This window comes from Leiobunum rupestre, chromosome 10 (assembly GCF_980474605.1).
Source record: "Leiobunum rupestre chromosome 10, qqLeiRupe1.1.hap1, whole genome shotgun sequence".
Lineage (NCBI taxonomy): Eukaryota > Metazoa > Arthropoda > Arachnida > Opiliones > Sclerosomatidae > Leiobunum > Leiobunum rupestre.
Window position 1 is genome coordinate 46,328,498 of NC_143393.1, and position 17,334 is coordinate 46,345,831.

Below are 17,334 nucleotides of genomic sequence, written 5' to 3' on the forward strand. Positions count from 1 at the left end.
CAAAAATGAAGGTACATACAGGTGCTGCGTTGCCCGTTGAACGTGCCTGTACCTCCCTGTAACACAATGTATTGTAAGCTTGGGGCTAACAGAATTTGCTCAAATGGAATGAAGGACCTAACAAGCCTGAATATACAACATGCAGAATGGCGGGACTGGTCTTACGGGCAACGAAGCACCCATTAAAATAAAATAGTTCTAGTCAGCATCAAAAAGGAATTCAAACATCTTTTAGCACTCCCTTGTAACTTCCTATTGATAGCAAGAATGAATTTACATAATTTGGAAACGAGGTGAACAGGATGTTACTGCCTCCATATTCTCAGTTCATGTTAATTCATTCATGTTGATAGCTATGGTCATCTCAATCTCATGCTAAGTTGGGTGGGCGAGCCGACTTTCGCTATCGAACTAGAGTGTTACAAGTTGGGATTAAAAGTATAACCTTTTCCACACTGATGTGAAAGTTCCTGAAACTTATCCAGTAATGTGAAGAAATTTTATTCTTACGATCATAATTATCATAATGGTACATATGCTCTGATTTAAGTACCACTTTTCAAGTACTTAAAATTTTACTCTTTCATCCCTCCTAATCTGCTAATTATCAAATACAGATCATTAATGGGGTCAGTAACTGGTATTTTGGCCCTAGTACTAGTTAAGAATATTATTTTGCGCTATTAGATTTAGTATTCGTTCAGCTATCACTGTCTACCAAAAGCTGTTAGTGATAATTTATCAAATTGAACAGTGGCAATTTTTTTTTCCATAGTTGTAGAAAGTCTTAGACTCTGACGATGCTTTTTGCTTGCAATTTTTGTTAGCTGGATACAGTAATCCTCAAATGACTCCTCCCATGTACGGTAACAAAATGGGTCAAGGTATGATGGGCAGCAGTGGCGGTGTCCAACTCGGCTCTTTCGCTCCACAAGGTGGTCATTATCCGCAAGGTGACTTTAAGTTGGATCTAGAATTGTCTGGTAGAAATTAGTCTCTTTACCCTAATTGTACTGTATCAACTTCTCTTGGTTGGAAATATTCTATACATTTAATCTATGTGGAGAAAGTTTAGCTCGGATGCATCGGTATTTGCCAGAAAAATACTAAATTTATCTCTCTTAAAGGTTTTTGAAATCATGTGCCTTTTGCATGATTGTGGTTTTCATTATTCACAATGCTTCAAATATACGCAAAGATAAAATGAAAACATTTTGTCCCATAACTTGAATGTGGGTGTAACAGTGTCACTTCTAAACCTAATTTTTCTATATATTAGTTGTCCCCAGTAAATAAAAGCCTTATGCCCTAAGTCGTTATTCGTGTGAAGAACACATTTCTTAAACCTTGGGAAAATATAAAGGAAATGTTTATTTACTTACCAATGACACGTCAATTGACCTAAATGTAGTTAATTTTTAACTTGAGGTACTCAAACATGTAGGCAATTTATATTTATCAACTATTTAACGATGCCAGTATAATATTAATTAATAAAAAGGTTCAGTATGTCTCAAATTTAGCTATAATATTCAAGATCTATAAAAAATACTATTGTTATACTATCGGCAGCTATAAATTTGGCCTATTTATGCTCTAATTTTCTGGCTTTGCTATTATTGAAACTTTATTGACGAAATGCCTGAGTATTTATCTATAAACTTCATTAAAACTACACTCGAGACTGCTGTTGCTATTTATTGCTCAAAAGTGTTCCAATAAATTAATTCTCAAGCAGGATTTTAATTTCTGGAATCATCTACTGGTCTTTCCTATTGGTCTTTGTCCTACCGGTTACTTTCGCTAATTTCCAATCCCATTGTGTTCTAATTTCAATTTTTTAAAGCCCAAAATGCAACCTCATTTGTCAAACCTTAAACGCCTTAAATTTCTAAAATGCTTGCAATTTGTTTTCAGCAACAGTGATGGAAATCATTCTAAAGTTTGATATATCCTTAAAAATTACAATTTTTTTATTAGATTTGTTGTTTGTGATTGAAATAAAACTACACATTCAACATAAAATCAAGTATTTTGTGGCATAATGATGGGCACTTGCTACATCTGCTCAAAATTCAAGCTTAGAAATAATATATCGTTTATAATTTAATGTTGCAAATTGGGCTTTAATTTTTGGTAAACGTTACTTTTCATTATAATATGTGAAGCCTAAATTTTTTTTACAGATTTCGATTAAGTCATTAATTGCAATAGCTAATTTGTTACATTTTTTTCTGTACAGGAAATTTTCGTAATCAAAATTCTGTGATGATGCAAAATTATGGACAGGGGCCCAATAATTTTGGGTCCCCAACTTCTCACGGAGGAAGCTATTCAACCTCCATGATGGGTGTAAGGATGTCGAGTAGTTCAAGTGGCCAGCAACCGCCTCCACCACCACCTCAGAACTTTGGTGGATACCATAATTCTCAGTATAGTAATGCAACTGGCCCCAGTAGTGGATATGGAATGAACAATATGATGCCACCTCCGAGCCAATATCCCAAAAGTCCGGGTGGTGTCAACTCACAGGTTGGTGCTCAAGCAGCAGCTCAGGCAGCTGTAATTGCTGCCGCTAGTTCAGCTACATTAAGGTCCTCTCCAATGTATATTCGACATCAACTACAACAGAAGATGTACGGAGGAAGCTATAACGCCATGCACCCTCAGGTTCCAAATCCCCAACAGGGGATGGTTTCTTCCGGTAGTCATCATCCGATGGGAAACCTGCTTCCCCACCCATCAGGCTCTTCTAATATGCCATGCCAACCTGATGGACCATCCGGTGCTTCTCCGACTGTTAGTACACCATCATCATCTCATTCAACTAACTCTAACATGGAAAACTCAACGTCAATGGAAAATAGTGGTAAGATGTCATTTGTCATCTTTTAGACTAAATGCGACCCTGAAAGCTAATATGATGCATTTTGACTCATAAAATCTCTGTGAAAGTATTCAATGTAGTTTTAGTAAAGACTACAGAAAAATATTGCTTTTAGTTACGATTGGTATTAGTGTCCATTGGATGTAGCACCGTTTCTTGCTCAAGTCCTATGATGTTTTTACTTTTCCTTATATTTAGTCCTAACTTATTAAATTTATATTAGGTTTTTAATTTTATACCAGATATAATTAATCCAGAATAGGGTTATATTGCAATAAATATCTGGTAGCCCCCAGTGTCTTACCAATTATATTTATATTTCTTTAAAGGGAACTCTTCAACTTTAGTAACACAAAGCATAAGTAGTCCAGTACCAGCAGTATCAATGATGGTCTCGAGTCCATCGATGTCGAATATGGTGGACATGCAATTTCAGTCTCAATCTCAACAGCATCAAGGAATGATGGGAGGCAATAGTAACAGTCCTCCTCAAGCTATGGGTGTTGGATCTCAAGTCAGTGGTAGAGTTCCTGGTGCAAACATGCAAACTTTGCCACCACCAATTTTGGATGAAGCTAGTCAAGCTTCCAACGCTTCTGCGTCTTCATCGCTTCCTGATGATCGATCGGAGACACCCAAGCCCAACAGTAAAACCTCCATGTCCCATCCTCCAACACCGAACACACTACCTTCACCAGGTGCAGCTTCCATGTCGTCTTTCCATGAGGAATTTGACAACGCCTCAAGTCCAAGCTGGCCTAGAACTCCCGCTAGTCCAGTAATTATCATTTAAAAAAAACTAAATTTTTAGCAACTTTTTTTAGCTGAGCAAGTGTAACTAACTTTTTTTACAGAAATATTTTGTCCTTTATCTGCATGATGTGATAACTGGCTCAGTTTAAATTCTTGTATTGCTAGTTTTATCTCTTTAGCATTTTATTAATTAAATAACCTCAGCTTGCTAAGCTTTATTTAAAGTTGCATCTCGGAAAATAATGATATTTTAACTAAATTTCACTTAAATCTTTTACCTAGGTGGTTAACAATCAGGGTTATGACCATCACCCAATTAAAGTAAGTTGAAATATTTTCAATAAAAAATGCTGTTCCTCAACTTTTATTGAATCACTTTTATTTTTATACCATTTCAGAGACCCGATGGACTTTTAAAGCTATACGATATGTCAGAAGATCCTGATCGAAGAAATTTTCTTGATAAATTGATCAAATATAGTGAAGAGAGAGGCACACCATTATCTCAGTGTCCAACCATTAGTAAACAACCTTTGGATCTATACAGACTTTACATGGCTGTTAAAGAAAGAGGAGGATTCGTAGAGGTATTTGTCAGCTTTCTTCTTTATTGTATTTAGATACAATAAACCTATAGGCAGTGAAACTTTGGTAAATAAATGAAAATCACCGATTGGCTTGATTTTTAAAGTTCATGCCCTAAATAAAAGTTTGCCATTGCTAAGCATTGGTTGGCCATGTAAATAAATTGTGTACTTAACACCAGGATGATTAGCACAGTACAACCGTACTAAAATTGCCGTAGAACTGCCCTGAAGTTATCAGTGTGGCAATTGAAGTTTTTTAAGAATCGCATTGTAGCCGAGGCTCAAAAATCTCTCTAACAAAATGTATTGCTTTTCGTTGAACTGTGCACCATTAGGCAATGGTGTTACTAGAATAATTAGTTTGCAATGCAAAGTTTCAGTAACTCGCTAAAAAGCTTTTGATACCAATCGTTTTGCAGGCTCAGGACTGCTGACCTTTTGGAACCCATCCTGGTATAAAGTAGATATTTATGGGTGGGGTTTGAAACATTGAAGCCAAATTAAAATCTGCCTCTAGTGACATACACTGATTTTTCAAAGGTGGAATAAGCAATCTTTAGCTATACTTGAATGTGCATATAGATATAGCCTCTTCTCTAGTAAAGAATCCATAAATGTACACGTAGAACGCATAAACCTGCATATAAAACAGATAAATTATTTTTGGCTTGTTGTATGGATTTCTTAACCTTTTTTATTTTCATTTAACTCCATTATTTCTTTTTGAGCATTAGCTATCACTTAAAAAATCTTAAATTTAAATTAAACAAAAATAAGTTAATTTTGAAATAATGTGTTCGCTTAGAAAGTCTTGTTTTGGATTTAAAAGTTAAGTTGCGGCACTCAGAATGTCTCTGCGTTCTTTGTTACATTAATGTGTTCTTGCTGTCTATCCTTGTAATATATTAAGACCAAAATTGAGTTTCTATAATCATTTCTAATATTTTTCAACCCTATCAAACTAATACTGAAGAATATTTTATATTGAACTCTATGTGCAAATTGTTAATTATTTTTTGGCTTTGAAAATATAAAAATTAAATGATAGGGAATCGTTGATTTAATTTGAAATTTAAAATCACACTACATTTAATCTGAATGTTGCTTATTTGTGTACTAATGCGTAATTGTTATCCATTGCAGTGAGTTTTTGATATTAGATTATTCAATGTAAATAAATTGATCTTGTTATTTGCATTAACACTTACCTATAGCACATTCTATCTTTTCTCTTTGCTGTTTATCTGACCCAAAGTAATTGAACCTTTATTATTTGTTTTTTAACCTTGCCACCTCAGAGGCCTGGGGCAAGTTTTTTCCTTTTTAATTTGTCCACCTTTGAATTTTTATTAACCACTTTCTAAAAATTAATCTTTCAATCTAAACTTTTAGGTTACGAAGGCTAAACACTGGAAAGATGTTGCTGGCCTGTTGGGTATCGGAGCTTCGTCAAGTGCAGCGTACACGCTGAGAAAACAGTACATAAAACATTTGTTACCTTTTGAATGCAAGTACGATCGAGGCGGAATAGACCCACAACCTATAATCAACCAAGTTGAGTCAACCACTAGAAAGAAGGGTGCTGCAAATAAAAACCAACCAGGTAAAATGGGTTATTTTGACGCAACATGTTTGTATATTGAATATAACTCTACAGTAGGAAGTGTAAGGAGCTCCTGCGCAATATAACCTGGCGACTTGGGATAATGGCATTAAAAGTCGCTATATGACTTAGGACTAAGGTAGTGCTGGTGCCTTGGGTTTTAGCCTAGCTGAATACAGTCACATTCTAAGAGTGTGTGACAAGTGGGGGTACTTTATAGGATTTTAGTTCTAAACCGCATTCAGTAATCCTCTGCTTTAAGATTTCGCCCATTTTATATAGATCAATTGTAAAATATAAGTTAAAATTTTGTATCTTGTGCACACTTGCCTAGATCAAGCTGTTGCACAAGAAAATTGAACTTTCTATGAAACCTTCTACAGGGAGGATATAAATTTCAACCAACCTTTTAAGATAGTTTAGCATGCAATATTTCTACCTACAATTTCTCAGATTTGGTCCTAAATTCATACAAACCTGGAAATCTTAAAATGTTTAGTATATTTGACTTAATTTTGAGATAGTTGAAAACTTGCATGAGTATTAAATTAGAATAAAGCTAAACTCCCAATGAGTTTTTCTCCCTGTGTGGTTCCTTGATTATTATTATTATATTGTTATTGAAAATTTGACATTACTTATTTTTAAAAAGAGAACAAGAAATTTTATTTTAAAATATTCTTCACCCGACTAGTTTCGGACACTATATCGGACTGTCATTGGGGGTATGTACATACCCCTGATGACGAAAATTGATGATACAAATTCGTTTTTCTCTTAGTATATCTGCGCAAGTTGCTTAAAACTTTATTAATTTGACATTATATCAAAACCTATCAATTTTGTTTATGAAATTGAGTATCATGCAGTAACCATTATTTTATTTATTTTTCAGTGTGTCCTGAACCATTTCCTCCACCGTCTAACCAGTCATTAGATGGTTACCCATCTACTGGCTATCCTGGTGGTTACGGTCCAGGCCCTCCTGGTCATCACCAAGGTGTAATGATGAACTCTGAATATCCACCTCCTTCTGTAGGACCACACATGCCTCCCTATCAACAATGTCCACCAGCACCCCACCATCCTCAAGGACCTCCTCAACCTCCTCCACCGCCATCTTCTCATATGCAGCATGGTCCCGGAGTGCCTAATCATATGGGTTCGTCTAACTCTGTGCCACCTACAGTACCTACTTCAGGTTCTGGACCAGAAAATATTCACATGTCTGATCCCTACGCAGAGGACATTCAAACATCACAGTACCAAAGACACTCAACACCAGAAGGATATGCTGGGTACGGACAAAATCCACCTGGAAACACTATGATGCCAGCTTATAGCAGTACTCAGTCCAGTATGAGTGGTGGCTCATTTGGATTTAGCTCTAATTCAACTGTTGGAAGTGGTCCTTCAACTCCCGCTGCCGGACATCAACCTCCAGAACAGACCTATAGTGGTAGTGCTGAACAATACCCTCATCATTCGACTGGAGCACCACCACCACCACCTTCCTCAGAAACACCTAGTTATGGGAACCGCAATGCTGTACAAGACCCATATGGTCTTCCGCCAGGAAGTTATCCTCCAAACAGAACCATAGGAGGGCTTCCTAATACAACACCATACCCTTACCAGTCACAGTATGACAGAGATAGGTAAGATACCAATAAATTAATTTGACAAGGTGTAGTTTATCTTCTCCGATTAAGCAAGCTAAGACAATTCCCACTACACAATAATAACTAGGGACAATTGGCCATAAGATAGATAATGCAGCATGGCTGATCACTGCCAATTAGCTAAGTTCTAGGCCCTAATCATGACTAACTGATTGAGAACTATTCTCTCCTTTAATCTAGCTTGCTTTTGAATATCAACTGTCCTGTCTGACTGTCCTAATGCTCTTGTACTCTTTTAATATTGGCTAATATGAATAATGTTGGCAAGTTTTTGCCAGGGGTGAACCTGCAGTGTTTTTGATGGTGTGAAACAGTATGGGTACGGTTTTCCCACTTAGTTTTAAGTAGGTGCAATATAGGTATCAAAATTGTTTTTCTCTTGGTTCTTCCCGCAGTTAGTGACTTAAAATATTCCTTAAATATTGAGAACAACGCAACTTTTTATCCCATAGTGTACACAACCTTTAGTTTTCAGCCCAATCAAAGCTGGCTCATTTAAAACGGCCATTGAGAAGCAACCACAATTGGGAAACTGTAGGAGATTTATGTTTCTTAACAATAACTTTTCTTTAAGATAAACTTCTGATTGTCAGAATTTTTTACATTATTTTCTGTAGTTTTTGAACTTAATCTTTTTAAACTAAGTTATCAGTTTAGCTTTAACATCATTTTGTTTTTATATTTAGATATGAGCCTTCTCAATCTGGTGGAATGGTTAGACCACCTTCGCAGCCAAGTACAATGTTGAATTCTTCCCAAAATGATCATCAAATATATCCTCAACAAAGGTATGGCCCTGGTGGTCAGCCGATAAACAGTGGTCCCGCAGGAAGGGAATCTGCACCACCTCCAGGACCACCTGGTCCTCCGCCACAGCAACCAGCAAATGCATACCCCACTACTAACAGATCAGTACCGATGGCACAACCTGCTTACCCTAATGCTCCACAACCTGCGGGCCAACCTCCATACCCACAAGGGCCTCCATCTGACACTTACAACAGAGTTCCCGATGGATATCAGGTAACTTAAAGGCCAAGATTCCATTTGCTTTAACTGTCCAGATATATCTATTAGATAATTCTGATTGATTAAACTACAGCATTGCACCTACCTTCAGCCTATCTTTCAGCTCCTGTGATCATTAACTTCTATTTATTTAAGTCTACATATTTTATAAAATGCATATTACAAGGAATTTAATACAGATACATGTAGTCTGTTTTTAAAAGCCTAAGGTAATTTTCACAAATCTTTTAATTATTATAATTAAAATAGGTTAATTAGATAAATATAATTAATCATAAGTTAAATTTCTTATTTGATGCACTAAAATTGGAATTTGAATGTTTAAATCCTCAATGTTTTTCAGGAATAGTTGCATAGCGTGACCTTTGAAATGTGCAATTTTATATTTAACTATTTTTTTGGAAATAATGACTCGAATTATTTAATGTGTTTAAGCTAGTCAGTTTCATCATATCAAATTCAATTTTTTTAGATTATATGTATGCTGGCATTGATATATTACATGAATTTTCAGGGATATGCTGGTCCAAACCAACAATCAATGTATGGTCAGTCGACTGTACCACCAAATAAAGTAGCACCTCCTGTAGCACCACGAGAAAACTTTCCCAGGGATATGTTTGCTGGAGGACCCAAACGCCATCCAGACTTCATGAAGCCCTCTGATCAGTACCCTCCCGTTGCTACCTATGGTCAACAGCCAAGTACTACAAGCTATCCTGGTAAGTATTTGGGGGTTTTTTTTTTTTCTTAAAAAAACAAGCTTTAGTTTTGTGGCTACAGCCATTTGATCTTTAATCTTATTTCATTCGGAGTTTTAATTGTTATTGATGAACATTGGTTAAGCCCTTCTGTATGTTAAGTAGACTTTAGTTGCACCTAAGTGTTAAAATTTAACTCAAAATAATTTCTTATTTTAAGACTTCCAACCCATTTGTTCTAGTATACTGCTAGGTATTATAATGGAAATTATAGTTATTGGAATCAGAATTGCAATGTTAATTTTTATCCCAACATCGCTGATAAGTATATATATGTAGATCCTTGGAGTAGAAATTTATCAATAAGACTTTTCGTATCAACCAGAAAACTGTGGGCAAGTAGAGCATAAAACTGGCTTTTAAAAATTATGATTTACTTGACTGATTCTAACTTAGAGGGAGCTCTCTATAGACTTATGCAGGGGGGGGGGGCATAATGGAGGAGTTTTTAGCTCATCTCTCTTTAACGCCACTGATTATAGTGGGCCCCCAAAAGGGTTTTTACGGGGGGGTCACAGAGACCTTAGTTACGCCACTGAACTTATGGTGAAAGTGTTCTTGAGAAGAGTCAATTTAATTTCACCAATTTACTCAAGTTGAAAAGTAAACCCCCAAGTTAAATGAAAAGTAGGCGTGGCATAAACCTTGCCGTGTTTACCTCAATAAAATTAAAATCACAACATAACTTTTATTAAGAATGTATTTATTTGTAGTTAGGAAGAGCAACTAAGTTGAGACAATTTTTAGTGTTGCTACCTATCCCCCTCGTGTTTGAAGAGTAAGCACACTAAAACTAGTCTTTCAACGTGATTGAAGCACACACCGGTGATGTTTTTTCCTTCCCTTTCCATCATGATGCTTTCCGATCATCTTTTTATTCCCCTTAAATACATTCTTGCTTTTAGACAGTATCCAAAACATTTCAGCAAATCAACGTGATAGTTTTCTTTTACTGACGTAACTTTCTATATGTGTATTAATATATACATAAATTTTCAGATCGAAGCCAATACCCTCCATACAGGCCTTCCCATATGGGGATGCCGCCTCCTACAGCTGGTCCCGGGCAACCTGGTGAGCGTTTTTTACGGAATATATTAAGCCAAAGTAAATATTTTTTGTTGCTTTTAGCATTTTTTTGGATAATAAATTCAACAACTCCATTGTTAAGAGTGAAATATTAGAAGAAAATACCCCAAAATTGCATTTTTAATCCTATAGACCTGTTCATAATTCTATTTTATTAAAGTATTGTATGAGATGATCTACAAGCCTGAAAATTCTGTGATTGAAATTTTCCTTTTTATGGCTTAATTTTCTTGTTTCACTCTTATCAATTTTAGGATGTTGGATTTATGAAACAAAAGTCTGTAAGTAAACAGAGTTTTATATATTAAAATAATACCACCTTTTCATTGTAATTTAATGAAACAAATTTAATTCAAAAATTTATTTTTAAATGAATGCTCTTCTTTGCATGGCTAGTTACAAATATTATCACGTATTTGCATGGTTTTTAATTTTTTATTTCTTAAACCCTTTCTATTTTTGTTTGACTTTATTGCAGACTTTTGTTTTTTTTTTATTTTTGCATTTATTATTTTATTAATTTACGTGCTTGTTATTATTACTTATTTAATTATAGCTTTTCTTGATCAATTTGGATGTAAATCATTAGCATGGTTTTGAAAAGAATGTAGAAAATTTAACTTGTCACCCCAAAAATATTTTATACATTTTTATTTCATAATTTAACACATTTACAAATTATACTGTTATCTTTCAAAACCTTTTGAAATAAGTACTGCAATTTAATACTCCTTTCACAGTTAACTAAAAAAAGTTCATATGGAATTACAATAGAATTGGAAATAATTAAATAAGCAACTCTTTCTCACCTAACTAGTAGTTCCAATAAGAAGCAGTACTATTATTTATAGTCAAATGAATTTAAATAAAAGTATATTGAGAATATCGGCTGATACGTACAAAATAGCTAAAAGAACTAATAGACTGTTTTTATCATGTCAGTATGTTCTCAAATTATCTACTTGAGAAATAACCCGGCCACTGCTAATTGGCTTCACAAGTAGTTGACTTAGGCCTGTGTGGTTCCCTTGGGTATTAGCTTAGTTGATTATTATTATTATATCTCTTTACTTTGTTATTCCATATATCTTTGAAATAACTAGTCTAAATTGTTTGAATTCTCCTTACATTAACCGAGGGGCTAACCACTCTTAGAAAGTCGTACACCGGATTACGCTTAGATTACCACTGGCAAAGGCAGGGACTTCAAAGATTACGCGTAATCCCATTAGTACAGTCAAAGGTACGGCTCTGTACACCGATTACGCGGAGTGATCAGCCCCTCGACATTAACATTACCATATTAATTTATTATATCTAGCATCTGTAGAGTTGCTTGTGGTTTTAATATTTTAGGCCTTTTTTATTTTAAGTGTTTTTATTATAAAATTCTCCAATTGTAGCTAAATTTAGATATTCAAATTTTGTTTAAAAATTTTTGCCTTTGACATTTTTTGCTTTACATGACAGCATGGGCACGTGATGGCCAGTGTAGACCGTATTTGTCATCACCACAAAACCAGTACGGATCCGGAATGAGGGAGGGTTGGGATTCTACACGCACAAATGAAGGACAAAATTCTAACGCCGGACCCTGGCCACCGCGCTATATGACTAGCTCCGCAGATTCTTATGGTTCAACAGCTGGAATGCAACGCAGTATGAAAATGCAACCCTATGCCAGAGACCGAAGTCTCTACATGCAACAAAATAAGGTACGTTCAAGTAACAGTTTAATCCCTTTTATGTTCATGTACTTCTCGCGCTGCCAAGAACTCATAGTGGCTATTAGGAATTATTACGCTTTACACTTTTATTTTTGATCTGGGAGAATGTTGAGAGACACGGATTTTGATAGATCTGTTGAACTATCATTTTTCAGTCTTCGAATGAAAGCATTCTCTACAGTGCACAGCTAGTAATAATTTAAGGTATTTTAGGCTGGATTTAGTTGGCCATAAAATTTCAGCATCTCTCACCTTGGAAGATATACCCCATTCGTTGTTCCTAATAGCCAAAATGAATTCCTGGTACTACCTAAAGGCGTGGTGTTTCATAGCTGTTCTAATTTTTTTACAGACACATCCTGGAATGCCTCAATCTCAATCTTATCCAGTTCCACCTCAAAAGAAGGAACTGGTCTTTCCTCCAGATTGCGTTGAAGGGGCACGACCAGTTTTAGTGAAAAAGAGGAAGCTTCAAGCGAAAGATGTTAGTCCAGTTGAAGCCTGGCGTCTTATGATGGCAATCAAGTCTGGTTTGCTGGCAGAAAGCACTTGGGCACTGGACGTCCTTTCAGTTCTCTTATATGATGACAATACCATTCTGTATTTTGGTCTCGGTCATCTTCCTGGACTTTTAGAAGCGTTAATGGATCATTATCGAAGGTAAATGCTTTGTTTTTGACTGACTTTAAGTTTAAGAGTAGGTTTATGCCAAGAGGTTGAACGGTGATAAAAAAAATTAGTTATATCAAGTAGCATAGTTTGTTTGACTATTAGACACAAGTGAGGATTCCAGAAGTAAATAACGTTTGGTGAAAATATCGCACCTCCTCCTTAAATACGAAATAGATATTAATAACTAAGCTAAATCACCATAGTTTTCCCAAATGGTATATGTATACACTTGGAATGTCTAAGGAAGACTGGTGGTCCAGATGGTCTCCATAGAAACAAATGAGATTTGGTGTAACTAGAGAAGTTTTGTGAAGAAAATTATAAATTATCCCAAAACTTTAATATGACAACGAATCAAGAGTTTGTTACAACCTTTTCAGTAAGTTTTTCTTCCAATGAGTCGTTAATTTTTTTAGCAAATGGTTTCCTGTTGGTAGACAGCCAATGAATTTTTAAAGTATGTGTTATATATCTTACATCCATTTCTCCAGTTGCTTCCAAACATGGTGGCAATGTAGCCTTAGACATAATTAGTGTATATTTATACTTTCCTCAGTGTACTAATGTTTCTTTATTTACTATTTGATCAAGTCTTATAATAATTTAATTTTCTTTATTTAAATATTTTACCTTTTTTTAGGTGCTTGAACGTAATTTTTGGACTTACTGAAGACGTTGAAATAGGTTATGAACTACAAAATATGAAAAAGGAAGAACTGTGTTGTGAAGCTTCAGATCTGAAAAATAAAGAACATCAAACATGGCCTTGGTTCCTCACTGAAAGAGATGCTGAGAAAGATGCTCACCGTGACAGTTTGGGTTCGATTGCGAGCATTGATCCATGTGATAAAACAGTATTTCTAAATACTGAGAACTACTCTTTTAAAACCAGGTGTAATAAAGTAGTGCGGTGCAGGACAGCTGAAACTTTATTTTTAATTGACCCTGATAAAAAGTGGGACTGTAGCGAAGGGTTCACCAGTGGCTCTGACCATTGGATGTTGGGTGGTGGTGATACCTCTTCTTTCATTCAGACTCATTTTGAAAATACTTACAAATTAACAAAATTCGCCCGAGTGATGGAAAATGTCAGTAAAGATAATTTAGAAGGCTCAGACACTGATGACGAAGATATTGGCAATAGTGTGCGTAACGAAGAGCGTGAACTGAAAAGAATTAGAGATTTTAAGAGAGAAGAGAGAGAAAGTTGCAAAGAAATGATCAACACCTCCACGGTTGTTATACCGAAAAAACTATTGTCTGTTTTAAACGCTAAAAGAGGGACAATTTCATTAGACGGACTTAATCTTAAGGAGCTTAGGGAAATTTCTCAAGAAAAAGATGAAAAGCACAGAATTTTGGATAAGGAAACTGTTAACGAGAAGGAAAGTAATGTGATAGTGAAAGAGATTACCAAAAATCAAGAGGCTGGCTTGTTACAAAATGGTATGGATGAAAAGAAAACCAAATTAGAGGTAGATAATGAATTGGTTGATAAATATAATAGTCAAGGAGCGGTAGAAAGCGTGTTGACCAAACAAGAAACGCCCTGTTCTAAATCTGATAATGAAGCGGTATACCCGAGAAAAAGACCCTATCCTGGAAAAAATGGCAAGCAGAGTCTTATAGATGATCTTGAAGATGAGTGTTATAATCGTGATGAACCATCATTGTGTACCTTAACTCCAGCGCAAGATTCTCTCGCCAGAAGATGTATATCGTTATCCTCGTTGCTCAGGAATTTTTCTTTCGTACCGGGCAATGATGGTGAGATGGCAAAACACGCTGGTTTCCTTTTAATAATGGGTCGCCTTTTATTACTTCATCACTCTCACGGGCCAAAAAAGCCACCTCATCGTCATTACGATAAAGATGAGACTGAAAAAATCTCCGAAAATGGTTTGAACAATTCTGTTTTGGGTGCTAGTGGTGAAAATGTGTCTCTTAATCAGACTGCGGATTCATGTAGCAGTTTACTAGCGGAAAAGGAGTGGTGGTGGGACTTGTTACACCATCTCAGGGAAAATACTTTGGTTACCCTGGCAAATATCTCTGGGCATTTGGACTTGACACCGTACCCCGAAGAGATCAGTTTACCCATACTAGATGGTCTCTTACATTGGGCAGTGTGTCCTTCTTCATATGCCCAAGATCCATTACCAAATCTGCCAACCTACTCCGTCCTATCACCGCAGCGGCTCTCTTTAGAAGCCCTCTGCAAGCTTTCAACGATGGACTGCAACGTGGACTTATTATTAGCTACTCCTCCTTGGCAAAGAATAGAACGTCTATTTGCATTTATGAGTCGCTCTTTAAGCAAAAACGAAGATCAGGTTATGAGAGAGTTCTCCGTTGTGCTTTTATCGAACTTGGCACAGGCGGACAGCGGAGTAGCGCGTGCTATCGCCCTGCAGGGATCTTGTATATCTCAGCTTATTACGTTTGTTGAACAAGCGGAACAGAGTGCGCTACAAGTCGCCAACTCTCAAGGCATAAATGCTTTAAGAGAAAATCCAGAACTTATGGGGACGACGTTAGATATGGTTCGGAGAGCCGCGGCTACTTTACGGTGTCTCGCTTCGGTCCCAGAAAATCGGGCACTATTTTTGCAACATCAGCAACGACTTTTAACACTTGTTATGTCTCAGATTCTCGACCAGGGAGTCGCATCTCTAGTGGCTGATGTTTTATACGAGTGCTCAAAAAAGGTTCCAGACTTTAAAAAAGAAACCCATTTAAACACCACCATGGAAACAACTACATTAAAAAGTGGAATGACGTAGTCCTTGTTTTTATTTCAAAAAATGTTTTAGAATCATGACCATCAAGACTCGCGACTGCGCGAGAGTACAACACTCTCGTTATGCATGAAATTCATACTGCGGGGGGGAATTAAAATTGTGCTTACCGAGTGGTCGATTCCCCCTACTTCTTCCTCCCTGTGACAGTGCAATGTAGTTTTTCACGGCTATGTAACTAAAGCCTACCTCACTTTAAATGTGTTGTTTAAAAATACGGAGGTTAAACAATGTGGTTTTGTCTAAAAGAAAAATCAGCTGAGACAAAAGAAAAACTACTCTAGTTTCGTAAGGAGCTGAATCAGTTTTTAATTAGTTGTATTTATTTTTCCCACAAAAGACATTTTGCACTACTGATGGTATTGACAGTGGTAGTATTGTTTTATAAAGAAGCCATCGACATTTGGACTTCTAACATTGTTATATATAGAGTTACCAGTTCCTGGTTAGTTATAAAAATAAATTTCGTCTACAGCTCCTGTAAAACTGTATGATTGTAAAAAAATGTATGCATGGAGAAGAATGTTTTTTTCTTTTCGAATGAATGACTAAATTGACAATGAACTTAACATAAAATTACTCCGTTAAATCACTTCCAGAGAAAAAGAAAAAAACTTTTACGTTGACCGAAGCACTCAAAAAAAGATGTACTTTTAAACAACTTGCAGAAGAAGAAAAATTAAAAACCTAAACCATATTTGTTATCATTTTATGATATTTAATGAATGGCACCATTCCAAAATGGTGTACCGCATTTGCACTAAAATGATTTTATTGCAGAGTCATGGAAAAAATTCTTGCTTAAAATGATGTAGATATTTGTGTAGGGTTTTTATTTTGTTGAACGGCACCCTGTTACTAAAATCATGGAGAAAATATTGAAATTTCAGTGAAAAAAAAAACCCATACGCCCGCCCATAATTTTATCTCCCTTGATTCCTATTGATTCTACTTTTTATAGGCTAAAAATTTAAAATGTATAATTAAAAGTTGGGTGCTTGCAACATTTCATATGGTTTATTATTGAAATTTGGGTGCATAACAGTAAAAAACAACATAAAACCTCAGAAGCTAAATTTACGTAGCTCTCGACATGGGTAGATAAACAGGTGATAAAATAATTGGGTTTTATAGGTCACTACTTCCAGCTATTTTAAGGCTTAACTTAAAGAAAAATCATTCAAAGTTATTGTTCACTGAAACGAAATTACTTTTTAAAAACTGGCTTTTAAAATAAGCATATGAAAATGGAACTATGATTCACCCCAAAGTTTCCGAGTATGAAAAAATATACCATAACATTAAAAGGTTAACAGGTAATTTTAATATCTTTGAATGGAATTATGTTTATCCGGATCAAATCCCCTGTAAAATTTTGATATTCGAACTTTTTATTATAGCGTAATAAATTTAATTTATTTCTAGACCCTTTATTAAAAATGACTGGGTTCCGATTTTATTCCATAGTGCGTTCTCTCTGTCTAGGGTTTCCCAGTCCACAAGATTTCATTGTCAATTCTTTGATATAATGCGCGTGATAAAGCTTTATACTATGTATATGTCTGAAAAAAATAAATGTACATAATAAATTACCAGTACCAGAACAAACCAAGTTGTAAGTTTTACTGAGCCGTAAGCCTAAATGTTTTGTGCGGAAACTGTCAGAGTGAAAATTTTCGGGTGTACCATAGCTTCCAAAAAATCCTGCTAAAAAACTACATCTCTCACAAAGAAAATGGGTTAATG

The 17,334-nt window shown here is 35.7% G+C and overlaps 1 protein-coding gene across 5 annotated transcripts in view; it reads left to right on the plus strand.

Moving 5' to 3' along the window:
* osa (trithorax group protein osa) overlaps positions 1–17,188 on the plus strand; it is a 72,441-nt gene extending 55,253 nt beyond the window's left edge. Inside the window, exons 6-19 of one of the 5 annotated variants that reach the window (XM_090160441.1) lie at positions 828–953; positions 2,243–2,869; positions 3,217–3,665; positions 3,923–3,961; positions 4,039–4,227; positions 5,620–5,830; positions 6,726–6,992; positions 7,074–7,488; positions 8,199–8,535; positions 9,056–9,263; positions 10,302–10,409; positions 11,862–12,106; positions 12,471–12,778; positions 13,431–17,188. In XM_090160441.1, the coding sequence (XP_090016567.1) occupies positions 828–953; positions 2,243–2,869; positions 3,217–3,665; positions 3,923–3,961; positions 4,039–4,227; positions 5,620–5,830; positions 6,726–6,992; positions 7,074–7,488; positions 8,199–8,535; positions 9,056–9,263; positions 10,302–10,409; positions 11,862–12,106; positions 12,471–12,778; positions 13,431–15,573 (5,672 nt within the window). In that variant the 3' untranslated portion in view covers positions 15,574–17,188. Of the gene's footprint in view, positions 1–827; positions 954–2,242; positions 2,870–3,216; positions 3,666–3,922; positions 3,962–4,038; positions 4,228–5,619; positions 5,831–6,725; positions 7,489–8,198; positions 8,536–9,055; positions 9,264–10,301; positions 10,410–11,861; positions 12,107–12,470; positions 12,779–13,430 lie in introns of all 5 variants that reach the window. The other 4 variants (XM_090160442.1, XM_090160439.1, XM_090160440.1 and 1 more) reach the window with 4 other exon arrangements.
* Positions 17,189–17,334: the final 146 nt, after the last annotated feature.